The sequence below is a fragment of the Nomascus leucogenys genome, chromosome 4 (genome assembly GCF_006542625.1).
Source record: "Nomascus leucogenys isolate Asia chromosome 4, Asia_NLE_v1, whole genome shotgun sequence".
NCBI classification, from domain to species: domain Eukaryota; kingdom Metazoa; phylum Chordata; class Mammalia; order Primates; family Hylobatidae; genus Nomascus; species Nomascus leucogenys.
The window spans coordinates 68,533,890-68,551,574 of record NC_044384.1 but is presented as its reverse complement, the minus strand read 5'-3'; the positions used below and the strand labels follow the sequence as shown (position 1 = coordinate 68,551,574).

The window sequence follows — 17,685 nt, the reverse complement described above, 5'->3', positions numbered from 1 at the left end:
GCTATGAGTTTAATTTCTACCATGTCTTTTTTTTAGGGCAAATTTTGCTGATTTAGAGTTGACAAGATTACTTGCAGTTTTTAGTAATTTTACCATGATTATTTCACCCCATCTGCTTTTTAGTGTTAATATTACCAATAATTGTTGCTAGTTGGATACAAGACAGCTACTAAGTAGTATTTTCAGTAGTTCCATGGGAACAGCCATCACCTCACCAGAGGCTCCTGAGCTGCGTTCGGGTGTGGGCCCACATTGTCCTGCTGTTCCTGATCCCCAGGAAATGCCCGGCCGTGGACAGCAGAGCGCAAGCTGGTCCTCCAGCACCCTGAGGAATTCAGCGTGGACAAGAGGAAGTTCCGCAGGGAACATCCCACAGGCAGATGCTGAGGGGAGGGAGAGGGAGCAGGAGGGCATCCCCGAGGAAAGGGGAGCCCTAGCAAGCTCACGCTAGAATAGGGGCTTGTCCCACTGGCTGGGCAAAACGCCAAGGGACAACAGGGGTGGACACTAAGACTGCTGGCCAACTTTCCTGGATGGTCATTTACTGAGATTTTCCTGGTTTTTCTGTTGTGGCTTTTAAGTATCTAGTGAAATATTGGACATTTAGAAAGTTTCCTTTTTTGCGGGGGGAGGGGGGATAGAATCTCACTCTGTTGCCCAGGTGGGAGTGCAGAGGCACAGTCTTGGTTCACTGCAACCTCTGCCTCCCGGGTTCAAGCAATTCTCCTGCCTCAGCCTCCTGAGTAGCTAGGATTAGAGACGCACGGTGCCACGCCTGGCTATTTTTTGTATTTTCAGTAGAGACGGGTTTCACCATGTTGGCCAGGTTGGTCTCGATCTCTGGACCTCGTGATCCACCCGCCTCAGCCTCCCAAAGTGCTGGGATTACAGGCATGAGCCACCGTGCCCGGCCTGGTGCCTGTTTTCCAAAAGTTAACATGTGGCTAAGTCACCTGGGGACTTTGTTCAGATGCAGATTCAGATTCCATAGGTCTGGGGTGGGGCCAAGAGACCTGGCCTTCCTGAGACTCGAAGCCATAATGCAATCATCTGTTGGTGTAGGACTTTATCTTTGCCACATTAAACTCTTTGCATAATTTTGATATCTTAACCCACAGTGATAAGAGATTTTAAACATTTAATGCTTATATTTTACTTCCTTGGCTGCAGGTCAGCACTTTCAAACTCTACATGTCAAAGCCCACATGACCACTAGTGGTCGTCACGGCTTGTGGTGGTCACAGCTTGTGGCTATAGTGGCTGCTGTGGCATCACTGCCATCCTAGGGGCAGCCAGGGTCAGTCAAGGACAGGGCACAGCTGCTCCAGACCCATCCACTTGGCTCAGTCTTTTACTAGCAAGCTGTGTCCCTTTGCGAGTAGTAGGCGGCCTGCAGGGATCAGTATCAGGCTGTACGCTTGCTTGGTGAATCTCCCCACAATTTTAATTTGAGGCAAACAGCCAAACCTTGTCAATGCTGCGTCCTTCCTTCCCCTCCCCAGCTGGACCTACTCGATCCTTCAGTATCTTGGATTCTGCTCTACGTTCACCTGCTTTGGGTGTTCTGTTTCCCTCAAATAACGACTGCTTATCTGTGCAGCACTCAAGATCACAGTCACCTTTCACAGCGTGGACAGAGTTCGTGAGTCAAAATACAGGACACTCAATTCAACTGCAGTTGTGTGGGACATACTTACAGTTACACTAAGAAAACATCCATTGTTGATCTGAAATTCTGATGTAAGGGAGAGTTCTGTACCTTCCATGGCCTCCCTACAGCAAGGTCAGCCTAAGTGGGCAGGTGTGAGCCTGCCGAGCTCTCCTCCGTGGCTCCCTCTTCAGGGAGTTCCTTCCTGGCCTCGCCAGCCTGTGGTGCAGTATGCGTGAGGCAGAACTCATCTCTCCTCATTCGAGAGAACTTCCCATTCCTTCTCTCCGACTGCTCTCTGTCATTGGAACAGTCTTGTAACAGTAGTAATGAGATATGAGGGTTTTTATCCCCACATGAGAAACTCAAGAACTGTTGGTGTGACCCTTTTCAGAAGGCTAGAGCTGCCCTTCCAAAGGGGAGCTTCTTGCTCTAATTGTAGCTGCAGTGTTCAGCAGTTGCCTTTTGGTACCCAGACTCTGGCCCACAGCCAGAGGCCCCGCTGCTACCTCCTTATCAGACACAGATCACGCCTGCTTTCCCTCCCAGATGCAGCAATTTTGATCCCACAGGAACCTCTGAGCCCAGGGTACCCCCACAAACGCTTCATTCCCTCGGTCTCAGGGATGTGCCCGACAGTGGGGGCAATAGTGACCCATGCAGGCCATGTCACTGCTCTGAGCCTCAGTCTCCTGTCTGTAAAATGGTAGGCAGGCAGTCGGGCCACAGCTTATTCTGTAGCTGAGCCTTGAGGCTGAGAAATGAAACCTGCATCTTAAAGAATGCTATGTTCTTTCTTCCCCGACTCGTCTCTGCACTATAAAGTTTAATGTTAATAACATGATGACTAAGTCACAGATCATGTCCTGTAGGGAAAATGAATTGGAGTATGACGCCAAAAGCCCTATGCCAGGTACTTACTAGCCATTATTTATCTAAGCAGCCTTTGGAAATCAAGATTATCTCCACCATTTTGCCAGTGAAAAAACTGAAGTTCAACAAGACTGCTTTTGAAGGTTATGAAGAAAACCCAGACTTCAGACTTTCCTGCCTACACTGGGTGCGGTGGCTCACGCCTATAATCCCAGCACTTTGGGAGGTCGAGGTGGGTGGATTGCCTGAGCTCAGGAGTTCAAGACCAGCCTGAGCAATACAGTAAAACCCTGTCTCTACTAAAATACAAACAATTGGCCAGGCATGGTAGCGGTGTGCACCTGTAGTCCCAGCTACTTAGGAGGCTGAGGCAGGAGAATTGCTTGAACTGGGAGGCAGAGGTTGCAGTGAGCCGAGATCACACCACTGCACTTCCAGCCTGGGCAACAGAGTGAGACTCTGTCTCCAAAAACAAACAAATAAAAAAAGCCTTTCCTGCCTAAAGTCCACGTTCCTTCCAGCACCCGCACTGTCTAGAAGCCAGTTTCTAGCACGAGACCCGGGAACAGCTCAGCACGATGTCCGGTCACAGCACTCCAGACACCTGAGCTAGGCGGTGGGTGCAGAGGTCGGATGCCCGAGATCTGCTGGGGCTGAACTGAACACCTGTTGAATCATGTTTGTCTAGTAACAGCAAAGTCACCAGAATGCAGAGAATGAGCATCCATCACTTTGCAGGTTCGGAGGACCCGGCATGTGAGGGGCAGCAGCACTCTCCCTGCTCCGCAAGAGCCCCTACCTGTGGCATTTAAGGGCTTTCTGCCCCCTCCTCTGCCCAGGCTTGCTATCACGTCTCCTGGGTCTCCTAGAACATTCCAGGGGCACTACCCACCTTGCCTAAAAGCTGTAGGATCTTACGCTGAAGGCTCTGCCTGCTAATTGACTCAGGCTTTTCCTTCTATCCCTCGTGAGAACCATGGGCCAGGGCTGAGGCTGAAAACATGGAATTGGGCACGCGTCCCCGTGGAGAGCTCCAGAAAACCCAGGCTGATCTTGCTCAGCCTGGCTGGACACAGAAGGTGTGTTTGTTCTTAAGATATCCTAATACATAACATGCAATGTGCTCTTCACAGAAACAGCTGCAGTGAAAAAAAAAAGATCACGCGGCACTAGAGCCCATCTCGGGAGGTGACCTCAGGTCTCACACCTCAGTATCTCCAGATCCCCAATGCTAAATGTACCCCATCAGGGCGTTTGAGACTTTCCATCAAGGAGAATTTAGCTATATAAATTTAACATTATAGATTTAACTACACAAAACAGAGAAGTCAGCTGTTTGTCTAAGCTTTCAATGACAGATATTTTAATTGTGGAATTTTTAAAGCAAAAAAAGCAATGGAAACTTCATTTTTATTCTAGACCAGTCTATCCCAGACATGCTAATTATGGTTGGCTGTGCTGAGTCCTCATTTACCGTGTGAAATGCAAATGTCTGTAAATTGCAATGCCTGGGGCCAAGCCAGGTCAGTGGATTTGTGTGCAGTTCCCACCGGAGCCAGAAGCTGCTCAGACCGCAGACCCAACCCAGTCCACTGGGTTTTGCAAACACAGGCTCCCTCTGCAGCAGTGTGGGCTTGTGGAAGGGAGGCATGCCGCTGCCAGCATGCATGCCAGGGGTCCGGGGTTCTCCCTGTGTCTGCAGAGGTGAGGGGTACAAAGTGAGCTGAAAACAAAACACTGTGTTCCCCCTTGGCCTTGAAGAAGTGCCTCAACCAACTCCTCGCCAGCTGCAGAGTACTCAATCACCTCACAGAAACAATGTGTACAAAAAACTGAAGCTTTTCTTTTTCCCAAATGGCTGTTGAATTTATTTGCTTGATCAATAATGGTCCTGGCAAAAATTAGTTAACCAATGCTGAGACATCTGTAATGAAATACTAATTTTAAAAATCCATGACACCTTGATAGAAATTAGAGTTTACACAAACAAAAAAGGAACCTTCGATATTGCCAGCAGCTATAAAGTGAATGTACTGAGACCGACAGGACAGCAAGAAGGCATTTGCACATTTATATCTGACACCCGACCATACTTTCAGTCACCAGAATATCTTCTCTCCAGATTTAAAAAAATAGTATGCTGATTTCTATAACAAAGCTTTTTTTCGTACAAAAATCAAATAATGGCCAACGAGTCACAACAGTGCAATAGGTAGAGGATTAAAAACTGCATCAAACAGGTGCTGAAAATAAATACTACCTAGGAGGAGAGAGCCCTCGTGTGGGGTTTGTTTTCAACCCCTTGAGTGTGTGTGGGGTTTGTCTTCTGAGCCACAAGCCTGGCCTGTCTCACGGTGCTATTCACTCTAACAGAGTGCGCCTGCAGCACGTTGCCTCCAGGGCCCAGCCTCCCAGAAGCCTCAGAGCATCAATGCATCCGTCTCATCGGATGGACCAGAAACAAGAAAATGGGGTGGGGTGAATCACAGCTATCATTCAAAGGAAAGGAATTTTTTTCTATTGCTCAATCTTGTCAATTGGGAGTCCACCAGTAGGTTCACTGAGACAATATGGATAATTTCAAACTTTTGTTTAAGAGCATATATATGGCTTATTCAGGCAAGGAGACGTGTACATTCTAGCCCAAGCAAGCAATTGGAGTCATTCTGTTTTTAAGGAAGGTCAGTCGTTTAAAAGATTTCTGGTTTGAACAACATCCTCTGTGGATGCACCAGGCCAAGGTGACTACCTTTGACCAACCCAGTGAGAAGGCCTTTGCTGGTCCCCGCAGTGAGGAACTGGCAGGAACAGGCGGCCTCCTGCCCGCTGGCCTGCGCTGCTGGGGGCCGGTGGGCAGGCTCCACAGGCAGCCCCTTGTCTGTGGCCAGATAGGCCGTCCTGGTGACTCGGGCTTATGGACTGTGGTTTAGAACTGCAGAAGGAGAGAGGAGAGTGGGCCAGGGAACACCCACCAGGCGCTGCTCTGACCAGTCAGAGAACGTGAGGCAGCTCCCCCATAGGGATCTGCACCGAGAAGGTGTGGAAGGCACAAGCAAGAGTGACGGTACCAGAGATCCCGGAGGGCGTGGCTCACGGCGGCCACAGCAGGTGCAGCACTGACCTGGTGTGGTTCCCCCCTTGAATGAGAAAGAGATCCTGATTCTGCTGTGATAAAAAAGCAAAGAAAGACGATTTTTGGTTTAAAAAGAAGCCACTCAAGGGTTAAAATAGTTATTTTAAGTTAACAAAGAAAATTAATCTTCAAATAAGCTGACACTATCTGGAAAACTCATCTGTCCCTAAAGCCAACAATACGTCCACTGCTTCGTCCTCCCGTGGAACCTGAGCCTGACGCGAAGGAGTCAGACGTGTGACAGAGGAAGAGTCTGAGAAGAGAAGACACCTTTACAGAATGTACAGTGAGAGAGCCGGCCTGGCCCCCAGGTTACAGTAAGATGCACGGGTCCTTTCAGTCTTGCGGACTCCAGACGGCCGCGCAGGCTGCTCAGATGGACGTCTCCTTCCTATCCCTGCTGGGCGATGGCTTTGCCGGCTCCTTGCCTGCCTTTGGCTGCTCTTTAGCTGCTTTTGGCTCGAGGACGCCGTCTCTGGGTGGCTGGACGGCACCCCCGCGCCACTCAGGCTCCTCGTCCTCCTGCGCCTGCTGCTCGGCCTTGGCTCGCTGCATCTGGAGCAGCCGCAGCTGCACGCGCAGCTCGATGATGGCCTCGCGCTCCTCATGAATTGCTTGATTCAAATGATTGTTCTTTATCTTGGGGAATGACAGAAAGGGCAGTTATCACTTAAGGAAGTCAGAGGACGATTTCTCAGGAGCAGAGCACGGTTAGCAAGGGCATCCTACAGAGGAATCTGGTTTTGTTTAAGTCAATGGGCTGTGAAACAGAAGACAAACACAGCGGGAATGCACAGTGCACAGTGGGCCACGTGACTCTTGAGAATGTGAGGCTGGAAACCCTGCTCCTGGTTACTAGAGAGAAACACATCCATGTGCCAACAGAAAACCGTTATTTTAATAATTCAGTATCCTAGTGTTTAAAATAGACAACTTATAACTTTGAACTGGCTTCTCAACAGCCCTTAAACAAGGAGAAAATAAAAGTAATTTTAACAGCAATTAGAAAGGGGAGTTAGAGATCAGATAAAAAACTAGATTTGTTTCAAAGGTGAATATCCTTTGTCTTTTGTGAACGGCATTACGGTAATTCTGAAATGTCCTACTCAATCAAACTACGGAAAATTACTATCAATTCTAAATCATCTGGACGTACTCGGCAAAGTTTAGGTACTGAGGAATAGCAGCAGCCCTGCCCGCCGTGGCCTCCACTCTGTGGCAGGTGCCAGCCTCCCTTGCGTGGGTGTGGCATGGACTAGGCTCTGTGAAGGGGGCATAGGTGTAAGCGCAAGCGCCAAGTGCCACGCGTGCACCCTGCCCTTGGTGACTGGGCATGCCTTGATCCCTTCCCTGCTAACTTAGTCCTGCTAAGAGTGGCAAGACAGAGCAGCCACGTTGGACCCCACGTGGAAAAAAGTTGTGTGGAGGATGATGGGCTGGACCGCCTGCCACACAAGAGACACCATCTTGTTTAAACCACTATGTTATTCTTTTTAGTACAGCAACTCAGCCTACACCCCAAGTACAATACTTCTGGATTCTGTTTTCCTACTCAGAGTTTTAAAACGATCTTAAAATGTTAAGAAAAGAACATCAGGTGCCAATGTGAGGCCTTTCTGAACAGGAGCTCCAGCAACCCTGGTCTCAGCACCTGCAGGGCTTCCTCCCACAGCACATTCCTGCTGCAGCAAGGGTCTCTGCCTTGAACTTTTGTGACTGCCTCTGAGCTCTGCCCGCAGGCTCAGCAGAGAGGACTCCTGTGCAGGGTGGCTGTGTGTGGAATTCTGCTTTTCTATGCAGGGTGTAGTTCTGGTTCGCACCAGCCACTGAGCGAACCCAGATGAGGGATGCAGAACTGTCCCTCTATCCTTAGATTCCTTTCTATGAAGAGGATATCATCTCTCACTCAATCCTTAGGCAAAATATCCGGACACAATATTTTATTTGGGGTAAGAAGGGAAACTGTGATCTAGACCTTTATCTCTGCCGCCTTCTCTTCACTGTGCAGCCTCTCCTAGTTTCTTAGCGCCGATTCCCTCTCACCTGCTGCTTCTCGGGCTGAGGCCAAGAGAAACTCTGTCTCTTGCTTCACCCACAGGGAGGCTCAGGAGACTGTTCTTCCATCACTAGCGCTGATTTTTCTGTTCACCTTCTCTGGGAACAGAGACTAGGTCATTCAAAGCTGCTCAAGCTGGCACAGTCAGGTGAGGCTTGCCTTTACATCGGGTGGAGAAAGGTCTACATGTCATACTAAAGTCACAGAACGCCAGTTCACAGCCTGAGGAAGACACACAGGTGCCATCTGCTTGGCCAGCACTTAGCTCAAGTCTCACAGACTCTCGGTGAGATGTCCCCCTAAATTCCTCTCTACTCAGCCTCCCAGCTGGTGACCAAGAAAAAGAAGGACAATTCTGAGGGGAAATATGTGGTCTCTACAACTTTCTAAAAGTTAGTATGCCTTTTGGCTATTTCCCCCCAAAACTCACTTCCAGCTCTTCGTTCTGTCTCTGTAAGTCTTCCAGAATGATCTGCAGCTCCTCCTCATCCTCACTCTCGCTCTCGCTCTCAGAGGAGTACTCCTCAGTCTCACTTCGGCCATGCTGCTGGCGACTGCAAAGATGAGAGACAAAGGAAGATGCTACTGGATGTGCTTGTCTGTGACCTCCTTTTATATTTACCACGTTTTCATGACTCTACTCAATATAACACCATTCTTAGGACCTGATAAATAAGAAACTTAAAGATGATAAATTTCACATGCCTAATTCTTTTGTAGGAAAGTCTGAGAGCTAAAACAATTATGGTTATATTTAAAGAAACATTCTCAGAAGCTTCAAAACCCTTGGCTTTCCTTTACCTCTGAATTTCAGCAATCTCAGCTCTGAGGCGTTCAATCTCTTCTTTTTCTGAGGCAATCTGCCGGCGCAGAAACTGCTCCATGGCCAGGAGCTCCTCCTGTTCAGTCAGGATCTCATTCTCCTGAAATAATGATCACTGGTGAATACCTCTGAGAGTTTTAGTCCAGGAAATGTCACTTGTTTGGGGTCTCCCATGTTGCCCTGAATTCTTGAGCCCCATTGAGTGCTGAACACAAGTTACGTACTGCACAACCAAAAATATCCTATTTCATTAGGGTCAAGAAAAGGCTTGAGAAAAGTTAAAGTTATTTTAGGGGAATGACTAGATTTTTCTCAATAACAAAATGCCACACAGGAACCCCATATCCTCCTACTGCAAAGGCCCCTGTGAGGCCCCCACAGGGAAAAGCCAGGACTTGAGGGATGAAACTGGCTTCGGCTTCCCACTCTTAATGCCTCCCCATCTCTCAGGAAAGTAGGCATATGTAGGGCCATGGTGACCTTTAATGGGGTCACTAGGAAAAGAAGGATCCAAGAGATGTCTGGCTGGTATCAGCGTCACCTTTAAGGCAGATCAGTGTGAAGGAAAGATCATTACAGAAATTTTTTTACCTTCCATAAGCCACCATCCTCTTTAAAGTCCTCAGGGTTTGTTTTTTTTTTTTTGAGACAGAGTCTCACTGTCACCCAGGCTAGAGTGTAGTGGCACAATCTCGCTCACTCCAACTTCTGCCTCCTGGGTGCAAGTGATTCTCCTGCTTCAGCCACTGAGTAGCTGGGATTACAGGCGCCTGCCATCATGCCTGGCTAATTTTTGTATTTTTAGTAGAGACAGGATTTCACTATGTTGGCCAGGCTGGTCTCAAACTCCTGACCTCAGGTGATCCGCCCGCCTCAGACTCCCAAAGTGCTGGGATTACAGACGTGAGCCCCCATGCCCGGCCCAAAGGTATTTAAATAGTCAATATTCTGCTTTACCACAATATCCATTTCTAAGATTGATAAGATCATCAGTCTTATTAAAATAATGGGGAAAAAATCCCTGTCTGCCCAAGATCTAGAGAGCCCCTCTGACCTAGAGAAAAGAAGCAAGGCAGACAAAGCTTAAGAGAGTAACAGAAGGTGGCTGTGGGGATGAGGAGCTGGGTGCAGACGTCCTTTCCAAACAAGCAGGTACTGAGAAGGTAATTATTTACCATGGTCACATGCCAAAATGAACTACCCACAAACACCAACAGCGCTGAGAACCTCTCTCCAGGAGATGAAGGACACAGTACTGCCCAAATGTTTTTGAACACAGATGTCTTTTCTGTACCTCTGCATACCTACTAAAGCTGACATTCCAACAAACACCAGACTGAAAAGCCCTGAAACAAAGACATAATCTGGGACTTCATCCTCTCCTCAGGGAAAACTATGTGCTCCTGAGAGGTAAAACAACGCATGTTTCAGAGGTGACAGAGAAGGACTGAAACCTATTGGGCTTTAGGGAAACCACACGAGTTTCTGGAACCCTAGACACACTGTGGTCAGAGCCTAGAACTTCATTCCTTTCTGGTTAAACTGGCAATTTCCAGAACAAAGTAAGGCTGACTTGAGAAATTCAGAAAGAAATGAGCTCATCTTCAGCTCTATGCCTGGAATACAGTAGGCACGAAAGGGATATCTGTTAAATCAGTGAAGGACTAATAAGACAATTTGCCTCCAACAATTGACTTTCACCTGTAAACAATAAAATCAAAATATCTAAAAGGTGTTATTAGCAACAACTATTAGATAAAATCTGTATCTTACATTTCAAGGATTCCAGACTTTGTAATGTAAGGTACAACGGTTTTTAAAATATTTTTAAAAGTCTGATCTCATTAATATGGAACAGGTACCACTAATCTGTAAATTAGGGAAAAGACCTACAATTCGGACCTGTGTGCAGACTAAATGAGATTAAGCGTCTAGAACAATGCCCAGTAAAGAGTGATTACTGAATATAAGGTAGTTTCTTTCGCCATAACTGAACATTTTAACAAACACAACATAAAGGAAGGGACAAATAAAACAGATACAGGCCCTCAAAATCACTTTATAATTTTGGTTAAAATATTCACATCTGTAGTAGAGCTTCTCAAGTTACTATTTTTAAATGACCATTAAGAGCCTTGCAGGCCGGGTGCGGTGGCTCACGCCTGTTAATCCCAGCACTTTGGGAGGCTGAGGCAGGCAGATCACCTGAGGTCAGGAGTTCTAGACCAGCCTGGCCAACATGGTGAAACCCCGTCTCTATTAAAAACACAAAAATTAGCTGGGCGTGGTGGCAGGTGCCTGTAATCCCAGCTACTCGGGGGGCCGAGGCAGGAGAATCTCTTGAGCCTGGGAGGCGGAGGTTGCAGGTTGCAGTGAGCCGAGATCGCTTCGACGCACTCCAGCCTGGGGGACAAGAGCGAGACTTTGTCTCAAAAACAAAAACAAAAAAGAGTCTTGCAAAAGACAGAAAAAGATTTTAGGTTACCTGAGCAAGGAGAATATTTATAACTTCTTCATTTTCATTCATCTCTTCTTTGGAAACATCCTCTTTTGAAAGACTGGCTATCTCTTGTGCAATCTTGGTTTCACACTCCTGTCAAACAAGACAAATAAAAAAGAACTAGTCAGCGTATATGTAACACATATTCAACAAATCACACCACCACCAATCTACACGTTTCCTTCTCATTTCCTGGAATTGAAACAATAACAGTCAGATGAACCATCTAGCTGGATGGGCATTTGGTAACTGGGCTTGGAATATAACATGGAGATCTGAGTCTGTGCCTGCACTGTAAAAAATACTCAATTCTGGTGAATGTACTTGCCATTTCTGGTACCCTTCCACAGAAGTTACCTATTGTAATACTTAGGGAGGGTGTGGTCAGGAGTGTAAATCTTGAGCACAGAATTTAGTGTTCACAAACATAAAGTCAAGTAACCAGCGCCACCATCATGCTCTAGAACATTGCCATCGCCACACAAAGTGCCCTTGGGCTCCTCCACCATCCGCCAGCATCTAGCAACCCCTGTCCTGGTCTCCATCGCTGCAGATTTTCCTTTCCTTGAGTTTCATAACTGAATCAATCAGTAAGTAGTGTGATTATCTGGCTTCTTCCACTTAGCACAATGCTTTTAAGATTCATCTACTTGGTTGTCTGTATCAGTAGTTGCTGAGCAATATGCCATGGAATAAATGTACCCCAATTTGTTTATCCATTCACCAGCTGATGGACATTGGGGTTCCTTCTAGTTGTAAGCTATTATAACTAGAGCCATTAGGAACATTTCGCACATGCTGTGTGAGGGCAAATGCTTTCTTCTCTTAAATACCTAGGAGTGGGAAGGCTGGGTGCTATGGTAAGTAACCACATGTTTAGCTTTACAAGAAACTGCCAAGCTGTTTTTCAAAATGGCTACACCATTTTGCATTACCAAGAGCAACCTATTCTAGTTGATGTACACTGTTATCTCAGAGTACTTTTAATTTGTATTTCCTTAATGACTAATGATGGTGAGAGTCTTTGCATGTGCTTATTTGTCATCTATGTATGATCTTTGGTAAAGTATTTGTTCAAATTTTTGCCTTTTAAAAATTGGTTGTTTTCTTATTAAACTGTAAACTTTTTTTAAAAAAATCAAGTCCTTTATCAGATACAAGCTTTTGCAAATATTTTGTCGCAGCTTCTGGCTTGGATGTTTATTTTCTTAATATCTGTTGAAGAGCATATTTTTAAATTTTTGATGAAATTCAATTTATCAAATTTTTCTTTTATAGTTTATAATAGGTTTTGTATCCTATTTAGGAAATTACTGCCTAAGCCAAGGTCAGTAAGATATTTTCCTGCTTTTTTTTTCTTCTGGAAGCTTTTTAAGTCTTAGTCTATGATTCATTTCAAGCTATTTTTTGCATATGTTGTATGGATAGAGTCAAGCCTTTTTTCTTTGCATCTGTTCCAGCGCTATTTGTTGAAAAGAATATCCCTTCCCCACTGAATTATTTTAGTATCTTCATTAAAAAGCAATTGCCCATATATGTGTAGGTCGACTTCTGAACTTTCTATTCTGTATGTTATCCCTATCCAATACATACTGTCTTGATGAACTGAAGCTTTGTAGTAAGTCTTGAAATTGGGTAGTATGAGTCCTCCAATCTTCCGGCTATGTTCTTCTTCAAAACTGTTTACCTATTCTAGGTCATTTGTGTTTCCACATAAATTTTAGAAGAGCTTATTCATTTTCACAAATACCATCTGTCTGGATTTTGATTGGGGTTGGACCCACAGATCAATCTGGGAAAATCTAACATCTTAACAATATTGAATCTTCTGTTCCATATGCATGATTTCTCTCTCCATTTATTTAGGTCTCTCTCTTTTTATTTTTCTTTTAGGTTCAATATCCAATTGTGCATTGCTAATATATAGAAATACACTAGACATTTGTATATCTGGTCTTGTATCCTACAACCTTGCTAAACTCACTGATTAGTTCTTTTTTTGTACGTTCCTTAGGATTTTATATGCAGATATTTGTTGGGAATAGGCCCCCCAGAATCTGGCCATAAACTGGCCCTGAAACTGGCCCCAAAACTGGCCATAAACAAAATCTCTGCAGCACTGTGACATGTTCGTGATGGCCATGATGCCCACCCTGGAAGGTTGTGGGTTTACCGGAATGAGAGCAAGGAACACGTGGCCCACCCAGGGCAGAAAACCGCTTAAAGGCATTCCTAAGCCACAAACAATAGCAAGAGCGATCTGTGCCTTAAGGACATGCTCCTGCTGCAGGTAACTAGCCAGAACACATCCCTTCGGCCCATCCCTTTATTTCCCATAAGGAATACTTTTAGTTAATCTATAATCTATGGGAACAATGCTTATCACTGGCTTGCTATCAATAAGAGGCTCTCAGCTCTGAAGGCTGAGACTCCACACCTCCCTATTTCTGTGTGTGGCTGTCAGCTCTGAAGGCCGTGAGACCCCTGATTTCCCACTCCACACCTCTATATTTCTGTGTGTGTGTCTTTTAATTCCTGTAGCACCACTGGGTTAGGGTCTCCCCGACCAAGCTGGTCTCAGCAAATAATCATGTTATCCAAGAATAAAAACTTATTTCTCTCCAATATGCACGTCTTTTTTCTTGCTTTATTGCCACTGGCTAGAACATCCAGTACAATGCTGAATAGAGGTGGTAACAGCAGAAATCCCTGCAGTGTACACCAATCTTTTTCTTTTTTTTTTTTTGAGACGGAGTCTCACTGTCGCCCAGGCTAGAGTGCAGTGGCACAATTTCGGCTCACTGCAGGCTCCGCCCTGTGGGGTTCACGCCATTCTTCTGCCTCAGCCTCCTGAGTAGCTGGGACTACAGGCACCCGCCACCTCGCCCAGCTAATTTTTTGTATTTTTAGTAGAGACGGGGTTTCACCGTGTTAGCCAGGATGGTCTCGATCTCCTGACCTCATGACCCGCCCGCCTCGGCCTCCCAAAGTGCTGGGATTACAGGCGTAAGCCACCACGCCCGGCCATCTTTCACTATTAAGTATGATAATTGTAGATTCTTTGTAGATGTCCTTTATCAGGCTGAGAAAGTTATCTGCTGGGAGTTTTATCATGAATAAGTATTGAATTCTACTAAATCTTTTTCTGCATCTACTGATATGATGTTGTGGGCTTTTCTTATTTTTAGTCTGTTAATATGATGTTATATTACTTCTGTCTTTAAAAGTCATTTATTCCTCAAAGTTGAAATTTGTGAAAATCTAACATCTTAACAATATTGAATCTTCTGTACCACATGCATGATTTATCTCTCCATTTACTTAGGTCTCTTTTTTTTTAGGTTCAATATCCAATTGTGCATTGCTAATACATAAAAATACATTAGACTTTTGTAGAATCTTTTGTGCATTTTGTGAATTAATGAGCTGGCGTGAAAACATAGCATTGGGAAAATCAGTAAAGCAAAGTTAATCCATCCCTTTTTATATTGGTTCTGGCTGCTATACCATGATTCCTTTATTTAGGCAAGATGTAGAAGCAAGAGAAACAAAAGCCAAACCTCCATCACCCTGTCCTAGGTCAGTCAGGGGACTCTTCATTTAAAGGCTGACTGGCAATGCCATATGATTAACAATTACAATTTGCCCCTGAAGCCTGAGAGGTCCATCTCTAATACCTGATTCTAGGCTGAGACATGAAGGGAAAATTTTAACAGCAACACCAACAACAAAAAAAACATGTAAAGGAAACAGAGATAGATAACCTAGTGAGCTGGGAAAAAGAAGGAAGAAAAATACGCAGAGGGCTTCTGCTAGATTACGTATCCTGGAGTGCACATGTAAAAGTCCCATGAATGCGCCCCATCTGACAAAGCTATCCTCCACATGAATACAAATCTCTAACCTCAAAGAAACAGAAGTATTCGGGTTGCCTTTGTCTCTTTAACACAACCACAACAGAGACCTACTATCATGTTCCCCAATTCAGGCAAGGGCTAACTAATGTTCCTTGGATGTGCTGTTTAGATGCTGCGGTTGATCTGCAATGTGGATTTTAAGGTGATCCAGAGATCTGGGATTTTACTGTTGCTGTGGCTGGTACACTCAAAGTCCCAGAACCAAGCAACACACACTAAACAAGAGGGAACTCAAAAGTCTGACTGGCATACCCTAAACTCATCAGGTATTGCATGCCACTCTTCTTATTATTACATAAATAGAATCTCTCCTGAACTTCAGGGCCTTCCAGGTGACCCTCCTTACTACATTTCCAAAGAGCTGACAAATTCTAAATGCCTTAAATTCCCCAGCAGTCCCCAAAGGTGTGTCACCATCCAGCCTGCTTTTCATCCGTAGAAAGCCCTGTTTACAGGTATAACCAAGCAGGAAATGACAAATTTTTTAGTAAAATCATTTTTAATTAAAACAAAACTTTCTAGGCCAGGCATGGTGGCTTATGCCTATAATCCTAGCACTTTGGGAGGTGGGAGGACTGCTTGAGCCCAGAAGTTTGAGACCAGTCTGGGCAACATAACAAGAACCCATTTCTACAAACAATAAAAAATGAGCCGAGCATGGTGGCACACACCTGTAGTCCCAGCTACTCAGGAGGCTGAGGTGGGAGGATCCCTTGAGCCCAGGAGGTCAAGGCTACAGTGAGCCATTATCGTGCCACTGCACTCCAGCCTGGGTGATAGAGCAAGACCTGTCTCAAAAAAAAAAAAAAAAAAAAAAAAAAAAAAAAAAAAAAAAAAACTTTCTAGATTGCACTGAAACATGTGACTGACACTAGGCTGCAATATCAATAATATAGGACTAGAAACATTTTAGTGAATAAATGTCCCACCAGAGAAGTTCACTTCAAGTGACATTATCTATACTATAGATACAATATTCTTAACAGAAAGAACTTGGGCTGGGCGTGGTGGCTCATGTCTGTAATCCCAGCACTCTGGGGGAGGCCGAGGTGGGAAGATTACTTGAGGCCAAGAGTTTGAGACCAGCCTGGTCAACATCAAAAGAAAAAAGAAAGAAGAAAAAAAAAAGAGTACATAAAGTACATAAAAGACTCAAACACATTCTATTATAAACATGAGGTATCAAAATAATAACTCACCTGTCTTTTAGCTTCTCTCAGTTTTCTTTTGAGGGCTGTCAAAATTCTTTGTACTTCCCATAATCTTTCTTCTTTAGACAAATCCTTTATCCCACCCTGCAGATCTCGATGTAAACAATTCAAAAGAAACTCCTAGAAAGCAAATGCCACACACCAAGTTGCATTTCATATCCTCTTATCTTAAACTAACGACATGTGCAATTTCTAAAGATGAAGAATCAACTATTTTTCAATTATCCTTTATTTCATTAGAGTAAAATAATGGTACTAATTATTTTTTTGAAGATATGATTGAAAAATCATTCTTATTGTTTTGCCTATGAATTATTCACTAATTTGTATTGGTTCAATAATACTTAATCCACATCCCCATCTCCAATGTTATCATCATTAACTAGTAAGAATTGGGAGCTCAGGGCAGATACAAGGGAAGAAAAGCAAGCAGGGGTTTGATAAATTGCATGCAAATAAATAATTAAATGTAATTAACTTTCTTATTTAGTCTTGAATTTATTACATACACACACACACACACACACACACACACACACACACACACAGCACTGTTACTTCCATCAAAATAGCATAGTAAAAAATCCCAGGATTTGGGCTCAAATCTTGGGTCTGTAATTAGTAATCATGTCACACAGGGTAAGTTACTTAACTTCCCTGAATTTTAATATTCTTATCTATAAAATATGGCTGATGACACCAGCCTTGACCAGAAAAAGCAAACATTTTTAGACTATTTACAACGTGCCTGGCATGTTTCATGTATTATCTCATTTGTGGTAATCTTCACATCAATCCTACAAGAGGGTCCATTTTAAAGCAACAACACCAGTGCTTAAGGTGGTTAAGAATTCGCCTAAAATCAGTTAACTAAGATCAGAGCAAGAATTTAAAGCCAGGTCTTTTGATTCCAAAAACTATGCTCTTTCCACCATGGTATTCCCATTTATTTGGCATGAGACAGTACCGGATGGGAATTTCTGACTCCAGTGTGCCTAACATAGCTCCAGACACACAGAAAGTGTTCAGGAAACAAGAGCCCATCACCACTGGACTCCACGACGGCCAATGCAGAGGCAGGCTGTGGCAGGCAGGGTGCACACACCTGTCTCCTGATCTCCTCCTTGATGCCTGCCTGGGTCTCTGGCAGCGTGGGCATTGTGGCCATGTTAGACCATCGCAGAGGTTTTGTCACTTGCTTTAGTACCACATTTCCAAAGAGTTCTTGCACATGCGTGAAGAACACATACAGGACTCGATTGCTGATCTAAGAAAAAAAGATTTACAAGAAAACCATTAAAACTATCATTCTATTTCACTTATTTGTGTCTATGACATAATATATCCTTTAATCCTGGACATATAAAGAAAATTCTACCCAGTAATGACAACACAGTCTTTGCTAGTTAATGGCCAATTTAAGAAGAAAATGGTAAAATATGAGTTAAATCATGTATTCAAGCACCAGAAAGAACTGAAGGCAAAAAAAGCCAAGAAAAGGATAGAGAAGTTGATGCCATCCAT

At 44.5% G+C, this 17,685-nt stretch overlaps 1 protein-coding gene across 1 annotated transcript in view; it reads right to left on the bottom strand.

Moving 5' to 3' along the window:
• Window positions 1-3,862: 3,862 nt before the first annotated feature.
• The window catches only part of RALBP1 (ralA binding protein 1), a 67,595-nt gene continuing 53,772 nt past the window's right edge, over window positions 3,863-17,685 (bottom strand). Inside the window, exons 5-10 of the mRNA XM_003262075.3 lie at window positions 17,267-17,428; window positions 16,150-16,281; window positions 11,019-11,126; window positions 8,512-8,633; window positions 8,141-8,264; window positions 3,863-6,293 (exon numbers count right to left, since the gene is read on the bottom strand). Coding sequence (XP_003262123.1) covers window positions 6,027-6,293; window positions 8,141-8,264; window positions 8,512-8,633; window positions 11,019-11,126; window positions 16,150-16,281; window positions 17,267-17,428 — 915 coding nt within the window. The 3' untranslated portion in view covers window positions 3,863-6,026. The remainder of the gene's footprint in view (window positions 6,294-8,140; window positions 8,265-8,511; window positions 8,634-11,018; window positions 11,127-16,149; window positions 16,282-17,266; window positions 17,429-17,685) is intronic.